This window comes from Panthera onca, chromosome B3, assembly GCF_046562875.1.
Source record: "Panthera onca isolate mPanOnc1 chromosome B3, mPanOnc1 haplotype 2, whole genome shotgun sequence".
NCBI lineage: Eukaryota > Metazoa > Chordata > Mammalia > Carnivora > Felidae > Panthera > Panthera onca.
This window is the reverse complement of record NC_138344.1, coordinates 141,162,175-141,177,967: the sequence shown is the minus strand read 5'-3', so window position 1 is coordinate 141,177,967 and position 15,793 is coordinate 141,162,175. Positions and strand designations below refer to the sequence as shown.

The 15,793-nt window shown below is 50.4% G+C and overlaps 1 protein-coding gene and 1 long non-coding RNA gene across 4 annotated transcripts in view; one reads left to right on the top strand and one right to left on the bottom strand.

Annotated features, from left to right (window-relative positions):
• The window catches only part of CYP46A1 (cytochrome P450 family 46 subfamily A member 1), a 32,979-nt gene extending 17,241 nt beyond the window's left edge, over positions 1-15,738 (bottom strand). Inside the window, exons 1-5 of one of the 3 annotated variants that reach the window (XM_060620732.3) lie at positions 15,438-15,738; positions 8,195-8,275; positions 7,571-7,652; positions 1,404-1,477; positions 840-926 (exon numbers count right to left, since the gene is read on the bottom strand). In XM_060620732.3, the coding sequence (XP_060476715.1) occupies positions 840-926; positions 1,404-1,477; positions 7,571-7,652; positions 8,195-8,275; positions 15,438-15,559 (446 nt within the window). In that variant the 5' untranslated portion in view covers positions 15,560-15,738. Of the gene's footprint in view, positions 1-839; positions 927-1,403; positions 1,478-7,570; positions 7,653-8,194; positions 8,278-8,646; positions 8,923-15,437 lie in introns of those variants that run through there. The other 2 variants (XM_060620733.3, XM_060620734.3) reach the window with 2 other exon arrangements.
• LOC132670296 (uncharacterized) lies at positions 11,070-12,718 on the top strand. Its single transcript, XR_009606578.3, has 3 exons — positions 11,070-11,851; positions 11,952-12,007; positions 12,426-12,718. It is a non-coding gene; the product is annotated as an uncharacterized LOC132670296 (long non-coding RNA).
• Positions 15,739-15,793: the final 55 nt, after the last annotated feature.

Sequence of the window (15,793 nt, the reverse complement as noted above, 5' to 3'; positions counted from 1 at the left end):
TGTGGTATGTCCATACAATGGAATTTCATTTGGCAATTTAAAAAGTGAAGTTCTGAAAGAGGCTTTAGCATAGATGAACCTTGAAAACCTTCTCTCTGAGTGAGAGAAGCCAGACACAAAAGAAATGTCGCATGAGTCCATTTACAAGAAATGTCTGGAATACGAAAATCCATAGAAATGAAAAATAAATTAATGGTTGCCCAGGGCTGAGCCCATTGAGGGGAAATGGGGAGTGCCTGCTTTTTGGGGTGATGAACATGTTCTAAATTTGACTGTGGTGATGGTTGTTCCATTTTGTGGATAAGTAGGTAAAATATATGTTATAAAAGCCAGATCTCAGTAAAAGTTATTTAGGGGCACCTGTGTGGCTCAGTCAGTTGAACATCTGATTTTGGCTCAGGTCACGATCTTGCAGTTTGTGAGTTTGAGCCCCATATGGGGGCTGTGTCAGCGGGGAGCCCACTTCAGATCCTCTGTCTCCCTCACTCTCTGCCCCTCCCCCACTCATATCATACTCTCTCTCTCTCTCAAAAATAAATAAATAAATAAATAAATAAATAAATAAATAAATAGTTATTTAAAAAATGAAATGTTACTAACAATGAGAACGCTAATAAGGAAAATAAAAAGCCAGAGGAGGAGTGATGAGGTCTGAGCAGGGAAGTTCTTGGGGGGAAAAAGACCCCATCCCCCGGCATCAGTGTTACTCAGCCCTTGATGGCTAGCCCCTTGTCCCCCCAGCAGCCCGCCTGGCTCTCCCCTCTACCTTCAGCCTGGGCGAGGCCCCCTCCGGTGAAGACCTCTCTCTTCCCAAGACCGGCCATCTTGGATACACTCACCTGCGGCTGAAGGCCAAGTCCATGACCCTGCGTTGCTTGTGCCAGCGCTCATAGTCACATTCTGACACCAAACCTTGGCCAAACAGTCTGGGGGAGACAAATGCTTGATGTGAGAAACAGGAAGGGACAGGGGGACCGATGGCTTGACGGGGACAGGGTCAGCTTTGGGGATGGTGGAAATATTCCGGAACTACACAGTGGTGATGGTTACACCACACTGTGAATGGACCAAATGCCACTGAAGTGTAACTCCAATGTGGTTAAAATGAAGAATTTTGTGAATTTTACCAAAAATAAAAAATAAAAGAAATACAAAAGAAATGGGGGTGATCATGTGCACCAACCTTGCAACCCCCACACTCCCGCCTGCTATCCACAGGGGAAAGAGGAGAAGGGAGGTGATAATGACGAGAGCAGCAGCCACCATTTATGGGGCACCTGTGGTGTGACTGATAGCCAGGGCCTTGGTCTTCATGCTACACCCAATGCCCTGGGCCCCATGGGCTGTCTGCTTGCAGCCAGAGGCATTCCTGGCCTCTCCCCCAGCCCCTCCACATGCCTTACCTCTCACCAAACACGGTCTGGATTGCGTGGTACATCTTGGAGTCCTTGTTGTACTTGGTTGACATCAGGAACTTCTAAACATCCCCAAAAAGCCAACGTGAGCTCATGTACCCATGAGACGAAGCAAAGGATTCAGCAGTTTTCTGGACTCTTGTGAAACACGCCCCAACAATCACCACTGACTGGGTGCCAGCTGTGGTGTGAACACCTCATTCCGTGCAATCCCACCTAACCTTCCAGAAGGCCTGTCTTCAAGCAATAGCATCTTGCTTGGGGGTGAGGAAAGTGGGGCAGAGAGGGGTGAAGTGATATTCCTGTGGCCACTCAGCTGGAGTGGCGTTGTGGGGGGTCCTCATTTCCATGCCCATGCACAGATCTTGTACCGCACCACCTTCTAAAGCAGTGAGAACAAGAAAATGCAGGTGCTGCTCTGAAACCAGAATAGGGAAGGGGAGAAGCCCAGAGGGAGGGCTTCTGGGACACAGGAGAGACACTTGGCACAGGTTCAGGGGTTGTTAGTGCCAACCCAGCTATGGAAGCCAAGGAAGGCTTCCTGGAGGAAGGACCAACTTGCCTCACCACAAGCTGGATGGTAGCAATAATAACATTAGCTGACAGCTCTTGAGCCAGCATAGCCCAGGGGTTAACAGCTCAGGCCGTGGAGTCAGCTGGCTTGAATTTGGATCCAGGCTCACCATCTTGGCTTTGCCCTGGACTCACTTCATGACCACAGGCAAGTTACTCTGGGGAGGTTGCTGCAAAGGGTAAATTTGTTCTACGTGAAAAGTGCTGAGAAAAGTGCCTGGCACACAGCATGTGCCCCGTAAATGTCAGGTGCACAACAGCACCCGTAGCTCATTTAGTGCTCGGTCAATCCTAAGATGTGGGTGCTGTGTTTATGCTCATCTTACATATGATGGAGAAACTGAGATTTAAAACTAGCCCAAGGTCACACACACGGTGAATGGTGGAAATAGGATTTGAATCCCAGCAATTTGCCATGGCAGAGAGGGAAGAGAAGGCTGTGATCCAGGCAGGGGAAGCCCAGGCCACTTGCTGCATTCAGGCAGAATGAGAGGTAGGGAGGGGCATGAGTGGGGGCTGAATCCCAGAGGCCTGCCTCCTGGCGCCCTGAGCTTCATCCTGTGGGCACTGGGAACCAGGAAGATGGTATCTCCACTGTACATTAATCCAGGGGCTTCTGGTATCTGGGAGCTTAGCTCAGGGATCTAATATTAATTTTTCAGCTAAAAGGTACCCCCCAAAATGGCTGACCTTGGGGCATGAGCCACATCCTGAGAACCCCACCCCCACCCAAACACTGTCATTTGTAAACGAACTTTCCTCATTACCCATGCCTGCAGGCCCCATCCCCATGGCAGTAAAGACCCACCTCCCAGGTCCCTCTCAAACATTCCTAAATTGTCCAAGGTCTGGACCAACCCTCCCAACCTAAAGTGAGGAGTCCCCACACTGAGGCACAGCAGCCTCAACACAGGCTCTAATCAGGTGCCCCCAAAGTCAAGGGTCCCCATGCCTGTTGTCCCTGGGGCTGGGGATCCTTTGAAGGCCCAGTGAGCTGGGCTCTGGGATGTGAGGAGTGCATGGGGGCACCCCCAGCACCTTCTCTGCTGTCCACACTGGCAGCACACTTCTGCCCACTAAGGGATAACTGCTGGGGACTTATCCTCCTGCCATAAGTAATCAGAAAAATAGGCATAACGCATGAAATGTCTGTTTTCAGACACTGAGCAACAGGAAGTGCAGGATTGTGAATCCTAAAAGAAGGAAAAGGAAAAAAAAAAAAAAGATATGAGACCTATGACCGAAGATTACTCTAGCTTTCTGCAATTTCAGGATAAAGGCACTAAAAGATGAAACTCAAATATAGCCCCATAGGCTTTCCAATTTGATGAGACAGATCAGAGTCCAGACATACAAAAGGAGGCTAGAACTTGTATGGCAGAGGACCTGAGGGGAGGGAGCCATGTAGAGAAAGAGCTCCTGTGCAGAAATCTGCATAGGGATCCCCTATATCTTCGGATGAATACCAGCCTATGTACATGCACCGTGGACACAAGGCTGAGTTAAAAACAACTTTTGGGACAAGGAGAATTACCGAGTAACTACAGGCTGAACAGTTCTCAGAGCTTACACAGCCCAAGAACTCTTCAAGTTCCCACCGGCCAGAGGTAAACTTCAGACATAAGCCCTTTATTAGCGGCCCCCAGAAGAGTCACTCCTTGGTAGTGAGGCTAAACTAGCTCTAGAGTAAAGGCCGACCCTAAATCAACCCTACAAAAGCCTCAAAGCAAACCTGGAAAGGATCAGACTGATCTACACAAATAACTTTACCATCTGCCAGAATGAATTCCAGCACTCTTTAAAGGAATAAAACAAAACTGAGAACTCAACAGTGTACAATTCACAATGTCCAGGGGCCAACATAAAATCACTAGACACGTCAAAGAGCAGAAAGATCTACCTATAACCAGGCTCAGAAATAATAGAGATGACGGAATTTGCAGAAAAGAACTTTAACACATTTATTATAAGTATTGCAAATGTGGTCAAGGAACCCACATATCCAGGAAGTGCAAAGACTCCTACATAGAATTAACAACAAGAAAAAGTACATAAAGGCAGATCATAATCAAATTTCTGAAACCAGTGATAAGGAGAAAAGCTTAAAAGCAGACAGAGATAAAATAGTAGATTGATATAAGTTGAAGATTATACTATAAACCCTAGGACAACCACTAAGAGAGAAAGAAAGAGAGCCAATAATCAAATAGTGGAGATAAAGTGGAATACTAAAACATACTCAATCCAAAAGAAGGCAGGAAAGGCAGAGAGGGGAACGAACAACAGGACAGAGGAAAAACAGCCACGTGGTAGATTTAAACCCAACCGTATCAATAATTACATTCAACGTAAATGACCTAAGCACTCCAGTTAAAAGGCAGAGACTGTCAGACAGTATAAAGCAACCAGACCAGACTATATGCTGTCTATAGGAAACCCACTTTAAATCTAAAAACCCAGATAGGTTAAAAGTAAAAGGATGGTAAAAAGATATACCAAGCAACACTAAGCAGAAGATAGCTGGAGTGGCTATATTAACACCAGACAAAATATCCTTCAGGAAATGGAATATTACCAAGGATAAAGGGGACATTTCTAAAAATAAATCACACAATTCATCACAAAGACATATTAATCCTAAGTGTGCACACACCTAATAACAGAACTTCAAAATACATGAAGCAAAATCGGTACAACCTAAAGTAGAAATAGAAAAACCCATGATTGTGGTTGGAGAGTTCGACATTCCTCAAAATAATTGCTAGATCAAGTATGCAGAAAATTAGTGAGGACTTAAAAGATTCGAATAACACTATCAGCCAACTTGATCTAGTTGACATTTCTGAAATATTCCATTCAACAACTACAGAATATTCATTCTTTTGAAGTACTCATGGACATTCACCAAGATAGACCATGTGCTAGGTCATCAAACAAGCTTCAATTTTTTTTAAAATTTTTTTAACGTTTTATTTTATTTTTGAGACAGGGAGAGACAGGGCATGAACAGGGGAGGGTCAGAGAGAGGGAGACACAGAATCTGAAGCAGGCTCCAGGCTCTGAGCTGTCAGCACAGAGCCCGACGCGGGGCTCGAACTCATGGACCACGAGATCATGACCTGAGCCGAAGTTGGCCGCTTAACCAACTGAGCCACCCAGGCACCCCCAAGCTTCAATTTTTTTATGTGGATTGAAATCATGAAAAGTATTTCATCTGCCCTTACAGAATGAAATTAGAAATCAATAACAGAAAGATATTTGTAAATACCATAATATTTAGAAAGTGAACAATATGCATATAAATAGTCCCTGATTCAAAGAAGAAATCACAAGGGAAGTTAGAAAATATTTTGAACTGAATGAAAAAAGAAGCACGACATATTGAAATGTGTGGTACATTTGTCCCTAAAGTAGTATTTACAAGGAAATGTATAGATTTAAATGCTTATGTTAGAAAAGAAACAGGTCTAAAATCAATTTTCTAAACTCCCACCTTAAAAATTTGAACAAGAATAAATTAAACCCTAAACGAATAGAGGAAGGAAATAATAAAGAGCAGAAATCAATAAAGTAGAAAATGGACAAACAATGGAGAATTGCAATAAACCCAAAATCTGGTTCTTTGAAAAGATAAATAAAATTGATAAACCTTTTGCTAGCTTGATTAAGAAAATAAAAGAAAGCCCAAATTATTTGCAGGAATGAAAGAAGGGATATCACCACAGATCCAGGAGACATGAAAAAGGAAATCAATAAATATTATGGACAACTTGATACCAACAATTTTAATTAGATGAAATGGGCAAATTCCTTGAAAGACACAAATTATAGGGGCGCCTGGATGGGTTCGGCTCAGGCCATGATCTCACAGCTTTGTGGGTTTAAGCCCCTCATCTGGCTTTGCACTGACATCACAGAACCTGTCTGGGATTCTCTCTCTCTCCCTCTCTCTCTGTCCCTCCCCAACTTGAGCTGCCTCTGTCTCTAAATAAATACATACATACATACATACATACATACATACATAAAGACATAAATTACCAAACCCAAGAAAAATAGCAACTCCGAATGGCCATAAATCAATTAAATACATTGAGTAATTAAAACAAAACAAAAAGCACTTCCATCAAAGAAAATGCCAGGCCCAGATGACTTCACTGGTGAATCCTATTAAACATTAAAGGAAGGAATAACACCACCCCATAGAAACTCCTTCAGAAAATAGAGGAGAGGGGACATTTCCCAACTCATCTTGTGAAGCCTATTAATCTGATCCCCAAACCAGACAAGTATAAAAACAAAAACTCTTAGCAGAAGATGAGCAAATTGTATCATGAGAGCTGGAATGCAAGGTTGGTTTAACACTTGAAAATTAATCCATGCAATGCATCATTTTAATATATATTGTTCAACTTTTCTCATTGAGCGTCATGAAGGTCTTTGTGTATGGCTTTTGGTAGCATGCTTTAAAAATCTTAAAAATTTTTTTTAATGTTTATTTATTATTTTGGAGAGAGAGAGAGAGAGAGAGCAGGAGAGGGGCAGAGAGAGAGGGAGCCACAGAATCCAAAACAGGTTCTAGGCTCCGAGCTGTCAGCACAGAGCCTGACGTGGGGCTCGAACCCACAAACTGTGAGATTGTGACCCCACAAGTCAGATGCTTAACCGACTGAGAGACCCAGGTGCCCCTAAAAATCTTAAACTGTGTCTACACTTGAAATTAAGCTTTACAAAAAAAGTATGTGTTACATCCTTTTAGAGACACCATGGTTGTTCGGCTTTTCTCCTGATCTGGACCCTAAGTTGCATCTTCTCCCTGTCATGCCAAGGCTCACTCTGCTGAGTACCCACTGTGAGAAAAAGAGCACCATCATTTATTGAGCAACTGCTGTGTGCCAGGCATGGGCTAGATGGCTCAAACATGCTATTTCTCCACCTGGCTATTTCGCCATCATCCCTATTTTACAGATGAGGAAACCGAGGCCCAGAGTGGCAACAGAGCCCACACTTGAGCCCACGTCAGCCAAGTCCAAGGTAAACGATCTGAGGGCCATTCTTAGTCCCCAAATCACAGGCACCGCCCTCCACATAGTCCAGACCAATCAGTGCTGACTGTGTCAGTTTCCTGATCTCTAAAATGGGGACTGATAACAGTCTCTACCCCCGTGAGGATTAAATGGGTTCATAATCGGGAAGTAAAGAAGTACACGTTTAAGTATCTTTTGCCCCTTTGCTTGTTAAATAAATATGTGTTGATATAAACATTTGTTAAATGAATCAATTGATATTGAAATCTCATGGTAGCCCTGAGACAGAGGGGTTATGATCCCACCTCGAAGATGAAGGAACCAAGGCTAAGAGGGGTGAGCTAGCTAAACGTGTGCACATCACTTGGGCAAAACTCCCAAATGGTGGGTGTTCAGAGAGAAAGATGCCACTGACTTTTGGATCCTTGGGAAATGAGCCCGAGTGCTGGTGCCTCTGGGACATTTCTCTTACAGCCTCTGGGGTCGAATTTTGTGCCCCCAACCCAGGGAAGGGAAGGGAAGGGCTCTCCCCATAGAAACTTCTCTGCTTCCTACCTTGACCGACTCGGGGCTCGTGACGATGACTGAGGTTTTGTGGAAGACGTTGACCCGCACGACGGGTCCGTACTTCTTAGCCCTGGAAACCGAAATGACCCAAAGGAGGCTGTCAACGACCGGAGATGTGAATATCATCACCACCCAGCGCGAGGATCAGGGTGTCCCATCCCAGGAGGGGCTTAACACGGACTCACTGCCGAGCCACATCCCCCACTGGGTCTCAGTTTTCAAACCCATGAAATAGGGTTGCTACGCTCCTCCTTTGACCCAAAAGATTTTGCTGGGAATCAAGCGATAGCGTGTCTTTGAAATGCTTTGGAGAGTGCGAAGCACCACCACGTACAAGGACTGTTATTGAGTCACGCCCCCCACCCAGCTTACAGACAGGGACACTGAGGCTCAGAGTTTCTGATGTCCGGTCTCAGGTCACACAGCTGCCAAAGGCAGAGGTTGCCTTCTGAACCAGCCTCCTCTGCCTCTCCGCTCAGGGGAGGGACTTCGGGGGTGGGAGCGACCTGGCCGGGGAGGCGGGAGTGTGTGTGCTGGCCTGGGGAAGGGGTGGGGCTGCCCCATGAGGGACCTGGGCTGGAGTAAGGGCAACAAATGACAATTAGGACCCACCAATCCAAAAACACATCTTGGAGCATGCGGCCACAAACCTCATCCTTTTTCCAAAAGTAGGGGAGGTGTCCTAGAAGGAAACTAGAAGAAACGGGAAACATTAAGATCACCCGAAGTCACCATTAAAGAGTGCTCCCTTCCCCACAGGACCCTGTGAGGGCGGCCTTATTAGGCCCACTTTGCAGATGGGACGGCTGAGGCCCGAGGAGGCACGGCACTGGCTCAGGGCACCCAGTGTAAGAATGCAGGCAGGATGCAAATACAGGTCTGGCGGGTTCCCTGGTGTGGAGGGGAGGGGCTGGCGTGTGGAAAGGGTCCCATAGTGCTGTGCCGAATTACCTGGAGACATCCCCTGAACACTGACTACGTACATGCTGGGCACCATGCCGGGCCTCATTCCATCTGTCCTCCCCCCACTGCCTGGAGGTAGGTCTATTGTTAACCTGGCTTACAGGTAGGGCAGCTGAGGCTGGAGAGGTGGTCACCTGTCCACGGCTGCGCGGCTGGCACCAAGGCATCCCGCGGTCCTTCTCACCAGGGGATGGTTTGGTCACGCTAAGTCCGCCGTGGGTGGGTGATCAACAGAATGTCAACGAGTCTATCTGGCGTCACCTGGTGGCACGTTTGACAGGTGCTTCCTGTCTCCTGCACGGCTTATTCCAGTCAAGCTCACTCACGACCCCATCCAGAACGGGTGACAGAAACTACAGGTGGGGCTTTCTGAGTCGGGGAACTCACCCGACTGGAGATAAAGAGTGAATTAACAAAGAAGGAGAAGGAGAAGGAGAAGGAGAAGGAGAAGGAGAAGGAGAAGGAGAAGGAGAAGGAGAAGGAGAAGGAGAAGGAGAAGGAGAAGGAGAAGGAAAGAAAAGAAAGGAAAGGAAAAGAAAAGAAAAGAAAAGAAAAGAAAAGAAAAGAAAAGAAAAGAAGGAGAGTGATGGAAAAATCAGAGGGGGAGGTAATCAGAGCTGGGGATAGGAGTATGTGATGCCATTTTCTACAAGCAGGTCGGGAATGGCCCTTTAAGAAGGTAACATGGGACGCTTGGGTGGCTCAGTCAGTTAAGCATCCCACTCAGGTTGTGATCTCGCGGTTCGTGGGTTCGAGCCCCGCGTCGGGCTCTGTGCTGACAGCTCAGAGCCTGGAGCCTGCTTCAGATTCTGTCTCCCTTTCCCTCTGCCGCTCCCCGACTTGCATGCGTTCTCTCGCGCTCTCTCTCTCAAAACTTGAATAAACACGAAAAAAAAATGTTTATAAAAAAAGAAGGTAAACGTGAGCTGCAATAAATGAAGGACTAGCCTACCCAGGTACCTGGGGGAAGAGCATTCCAGCAAAGGAGATAGCAGTTGCAAAGATCCCAAGGTAGGAATGTGCGTGGGAAGTTCAAGGAACAGTGAGAGGGTGTTGTGGCTGGAGTAGAGTGAGGGAGATGTGGTACAGGATGGGGTCACCAAGGGAGGGGGCAGATCGCCAAGGGCCTTGCGGGCTGGTGTCAACACTGCTCTGACCTTGAAAAGCAGAGGGCCACCGGAGGGTCTTGAGCAGAGCAGAGACAGGGTCTGACGCGTTTTCAACGGCTCCCTCTCACAGCTGCTGTGCTGGGTGGGTGGGAGGCAGGAGTGGAGGCAGGGGCACCAGCATGGGGCTGGGGGAGGGGATAGGGCGCAGACCAGTGAGAAGCCGGGTTCCCAGGGCAGGTTGGAGGAGGAGCCAAGCAGACTTGCTGGGGGTGTGGACGAGGGTGGGAGGGTCGTGTCAGGCTGCCCCAAGGCTTCTGGCCTGATCCTTGGAAGGATGAGTGGAGCTGCTGTGTCCTAAGGTGGGAAGGACCAAAGAGGGGCTGGTTGCGGGGCAGCAGACCGCATCGTGCCCGCCTCTGCCCTCGTCCATGCAGCCAGGAAGGTTTTGGGGGGGCAGCATGGAGACACTGCCTGGGGCTCCCGGCTCTGCCTGCAGGAAGGACGGGCCAGGAGTTCCAGCTCAACACCCCCAGAGCAGCCCCCCACCAATGACCTTGCGCCCTGCACCTTGGTGGGGTCGGCTCTCAGCGCTCCCCCAGGGGGTTGCAGCTCACTGGCCCCCCAGAGGTAATTTGTTTTATTGGCCTTTTTTATTGACCTCCTCTCTCTCTGCATTCCCAACTCCCACAGGGATCACCACCCAACCCCCCCAAACCACTTACATTTCTTTGTTTTTTCTCTCTTTTTTTTTTAGAGTGAGAAAGACAGAGCATGAGCCGGGGAGGGGCAGAGAGAGAGGGAAAGACAGAATCCCAAGCAGGCTCCATACCATCAGTGCAGAGCCCCACACGGGGCTCGAACCCACGAACCGCGAGATCATGACCCGAGTCAAAGTCGGACGCTCAACCGACTGAGTCACCCAGGGGCCCCCGTTTCAATTCTTGCCTCAGGATCAATGTCTGGGAACCAACCTGAGACAAGCGGACTAAATCCGGCTTTGAACCTGGCAGGTTTGCAGAGGAAAGCACCAAGGGCGGGGTGTGAGGAAATGCTTGGAGCCAAGGCCAGAGATGTAAATGTGACAGTCCTCAGCTGAGAGGCAGCCCTTACAGCCCAGCAGCTGGATTAGACCACAAGGGGGTGAGTGTAGACAGAGAAGGGACCCGAGGACTGAGCCAGGCAGCAAAGGGACAACCAGCCAGGGAGACTGAACAGAAGACACCAGAGGAGAGCTGAGGGGGAGTGGAGCGGGCAGCCTGCGAAGAAAGCAGGCCAAGGGGACAAGGGAGGGACTTGTCCAGGGTCAGGCAAGACGACGGAGGACTGAAGGGCCACCGTGTGTGTGTGTGTGTGTGTGTGTGTGTGTGTGTGTGTGTGTAGCTACAGGGAGATCACTGGGACTTTGGTCAAAGCAGGGTGGGCTGCTCGGGAGAGGTGGGTGCCAGAGCCCGATGGGGTGTTGGGCCCAAGACAGGAGGGGAGGGAGGGATGGGGACCCAAAACAGGCTTCTCAGGGGGACTGTTGAGGGGGCGCAGAGACAAGGGGGCGGCAGCTGGAGGGAATGAGAAGGGAAGAGAAGGGTGGTTGTTCTTTTACAACATGTTATATAAAAATGGGAATGATGCTGGAGAGAAGGAAAACTGATGACATGGGAGAGAAGGAGCCCCTGGGCAGGGTCGCTGAACCCAGAAGACGGCTCTCCTTGGCCGGGAGCACCTAGGTCCCAGTGGGAAGGGCGTGTGGGCCCCGGTACAGGGAAGGGGGAGGCTGTGGTGGCAGAGCCCCGGAAGGAAGTTCTCTCAGGCTGTTCCATTTACCCAGGGAGGTAGGAGGTAGGAATCAAGCCTGAGAGTGGGGACAGAGGGGGAGGTGGCGGGGCCTGAGGAGAAGCGAGAACGCGTCAAGAGTGGGCGGGCAGATGCGGGAGGAAGGAGGGCAGTGTGGCCGCCCGGCAGCTGAGGCCCACTCAGGGTGAGTGGCTTTGAACTTACAATGCCCCACCTGCAGAAAGATGGCCTGTGGACATCACGCGCGCCTGGCTGTGTTTCCAGAATAACCTAGTAACCGTGGCCACTGCCATAGCTGTGCACTTGGGGAGGATGTTCTGTTTTGAACACCTGAGTGATAGACCCTCTCCACCCCACCAGGCCTGCCTGAGAGCCTCTGCCTGGCGCCCAATGCCACTTGGGGAAGAAGGTGAGTGACACCTCAAGAAGGCCAAGGCGACAGAGAGGCGTGAGGTTCCCAGTGCCCGGCAAGAAAGGGGACTAAAACCCATTCCTTCCCGTTCCTGCAGGGGGACACCGGGGAGGGAAAGGCAGAGCCGGAAGACTGGGCGTTGGAAACAAACAGGTAGGGGATGGTAGAATTGGGGGATGGTGGAATGCTGCGACTGGGGTGGGGGGCTGAGAGAAGTCCACCTGGCATGTCCCTGTCGGTAGACGCGATAAGACAGAGCAGTCCAGGGAGAGAGAGGAGGGTGAAAACCCCCCTCCCCTGCCCGGTCCCTGGCACATGCCCTTTCCTATAATGCTGCGGTTGGCACAGTGGGAATCAAGGTTCCCTGAGGACAGAGAACGTCTTGGATAATAAGGGAGAAGAGGTCATCTGGACAGCCCACGGTGAGGCCAGCCACAGGGATGAAGGGAGCCACATGACAGCTTGGGGTGCGGATGGGGGCCACTGCCGGGAGTGAGGGTGACGGGCCATGGCTGCCTCGCGCCAGTGGAATGGGGCGACGATGGCTCCAATTGGATGCACTGCCCGACAGAGCCGGCAAGGGGTCTCCACCATCGCCAGGAACCATGGGGCAATTTATTGAACAGACCTCACCTCTGGCAACTTGGCAAGTAGGGAGCAGAGGAGGAAACCCGTGCCAGCCAGGAGTCATACTGGAAAAACCGTTCTAAAATAAAGAAAACCTGGAAGGGCGAGACTTTTTGTTGCCAAGTTTACATTCATCCCACGCTACCAGGAGCGCGGGGGGTTGATGGGAAAGTTGGGAACAGCAACAGAGAAATGAAGAAGCCACAAGTGTCTGTGTGGGATCTGAACGTGGGGTCGGAGTTTTCGGCTGTTACACGGATGGTTGCAGTAGGATGTTGTCTGTGGGGAACTCCGGGAGGGCATCCTGGAGGAGAGGGCAGCCCGGTGACTCCCGCCGAATAAGGAGGCGGATGGGTGGGGGGTGGGGAAGCATAGCAGCTGCCCCTTGGAAGGCAGAGGGATCCTTGCCTGAAAGCTGGCAAAGCCTAGAAGCACCAAGGGGCAAATGTTACCACCAGAGACTCGACATGTACCCTTCTCGGCCAACCATGGTGTTGCCGGTCATGGTTTGAGGATCCAGGCGCTGAATACAAAAGCATCTGATCTGTGCCAGAAAGGGTTCCAGAACTCTCATTTAGTGCACTCTTAGATGTGACCACCAGACAACTGTTAATCCAAAATCTTTCTGCATATGTATCATTCAGTTCACCTCCTCAGAATAAAGAGCCCAACTATAATTATATAATTAAATATTATGTAATTAACCTCCTCCTACTCCTCCACCCACCCACAGGCACCTGTAGGTCACACGTAGATTCTGCAGTGTAGGATTCAGGGGAGAATTCAGGCATAAAAAGGAGAGAAATACGGACACGGGCTACTACATGGATAAACCTTGAAAACATTGTGCTAAATGAAAGAAGGCAGACACAAAAGGCCACATATCGTACGATTCCATTTATATGAAATGTCCAGAACAGGCAAATCTGGAGACAGAAAACAGATTCGTGGTTGCCTGGGGTTGGAGGTGGGGGTGAGGAGTGGGGGGAGGTGAGGAGTGACACCTAAGGGGTATTGGGTCTCTATCCGGGGTGATAAAAATGTTCCGGAACCAGTGGTTAAGACTGCACAACTCCGTCACTATCCCCAAAAGTACTGATTGTACACTTTAAAGGGGTAAATTTTAGGGCACAGTTTTATTTTGAAAACGCAATTAAGAAAAAATATATGGGAGAGGGGCAGAGAGGGGCGTGATTTCAGTTCTGCCTTCTCAAGACAAAGAGACCAGACCAGGTCTGCAGTGCTTGAAGCACTGGGGTTTACGTGAAGACCAAATCATCACGAGACCCAGCAGAACAAACACGAAGCTCATTCAATCCCAAGCTGTCGATGGCCGACTGGGAAAACTTGAAAGGGTGACCGCGTCCCTAACAGGACTTGTAGGTGATTTCCACCATCCACTTTGACTCTCTGTTCACCGAGCATCCATATGCATGTACCAGTTGCTGCTGTGCTAAGGTGTCAGGGACATGGCAGTGAACAAGACAGACACGGGCTTATGGGAGAGACAGACACTTAACAAGAGGTTGCACAAATAGTTGCCCAACAACTATTCCAATGTCATAGTTCCAATGACATAGAGTTTACAAAGTGAACATAATATATTCGGGCATGGAAGCAGGTGGGACCTCCCTGGGGAGTTAGCATTCGAGCCACATCTGGAAGGTGAGGGGAAGAAGCATCTGGGTGGCTTGGAAGACAGAGCTGCTAAGCATGGGAAAAGGAAGAACCAGAGGTGGGTGAGGGCACCCGGAAAGACAGCCAGCCAGCAGGGAGAAATATCGCTTCCCTGTGTCACCAGCCATAGAGATCTTTCCCGAACCCACCAAACAGGAATTCGGGCTTCTAATGCCAGGTCACCTGGCTTGTGCTGGAGGTGGACACCTTCCAGAATGTTCATGTCTTGAGGTTTTAAAAAGTGTATCTAATACCATTGTTCATTCATTCAGCAAGTATTTATTGAGCATCTGCAAAGTGCCAGGAGCCGGGCACACACAAGGGAACACACAGTACCCTGCCCTCCTAGGGCTCACATTCTAAAGGGGGGAGACAGACACAGTCAACAGGTGAGCAGACAGTCAACAAGTGAACAGAAGGCAACTTCGGGGGAGATGGCCGCATAAGAAGTTCGGGGCTAGGTGGGCTTTACACAGGGTGGTGGATGGTCTCCAGCAAGACCCTGGAGGAGAAATCAGCTGCAGGAGGGGGGTTGCAGAAAGACTGGGGGCAGCAGTGAGCAAGCAAAGGGGGGGGATGAGAACAGTACAGAGTGGGTTCTAAGAGCTCAGCAGGGGCCTTGCAGGCCATAGAGTGGACTTAATTTAGAATTCGATTTCCTTCTACAGTGATGGGAAGCTTTTGGAGCAGAGGAATGACACATTTGATTTAGGCTTCAGAAAGGTAAGCTTCTGGTGGGAGGAGGTATGTTGGGGTGGGGGTGGGGGACAAGGATGGAATGGAAGTACTAAGGAGAAGCAAAAAGCATGTACCAGGACAGAAATACCAAGGGTAATGTGACCCAAGTATAACGTGATCCAATTCAGGTTGAGTGACCCCATTCAAAGTCCCAAAGTTACGAGGGCTCACTTTAGAGCCAAGGCTGACCTGGGTTTCAATCTAGGCTTACCAACTGTGTGACCTTGGGCAGATGACTTTGCCTCTGCGCGCCTCAGTCTCCTCGTCTGAACGATGGGGTAACAATAGCGCCTACCTAACAGGGTTGTCGCTGCCATCACGTTTGTGGGGCCCAGCAGAGCGCGGTGGGCGCGGACCAGCTGCTGCGGCTGTGAGTAATTTGTTACTAAGAATAGTTAGCGCCCCTCTCCCGGCCGCCGTCTCCAAGCGGCCACGCGCAACGGCGAGGCTGGACCCCCGGCCCCGACGCCGGCTTGGACGCGGCCCCCCGGCCCCCCATTCGAGCGCCCCATCCAGGCCCCCGCCCCCACCCCCCGCTCACCTGGGCCTCGGCGGCCCGGGGATGTGCTCGTAGCGGCTGCGAGCGCGGTGCACGAAGGTGCAGAAGAGGCCGAAGGCAACCAGGACGGCGCTGCCGAGCAGCAGCAGCAGCCCGGGGCTCATGGCTCCCGGGCAGGCCAGGCCTGGGTCGGGGCCGGGCACCGAGGGGGCGGGAGGCCGCGAGCCGACTCAGCTGTCAGCGCCGCGCCGCCTCGGCCCCAGGCCCGGCGCGACCCAGCACCGCCCACTCCCTCTCGGCTCCGCCCCTGCCGGCTCGACCCCTCCCAGGGCTCTCCGTCCCAGCCAACCACGTCTCCGCCACCCGCTCCAGCTCTCGGCGCCCGCCCCCGCCCCGCC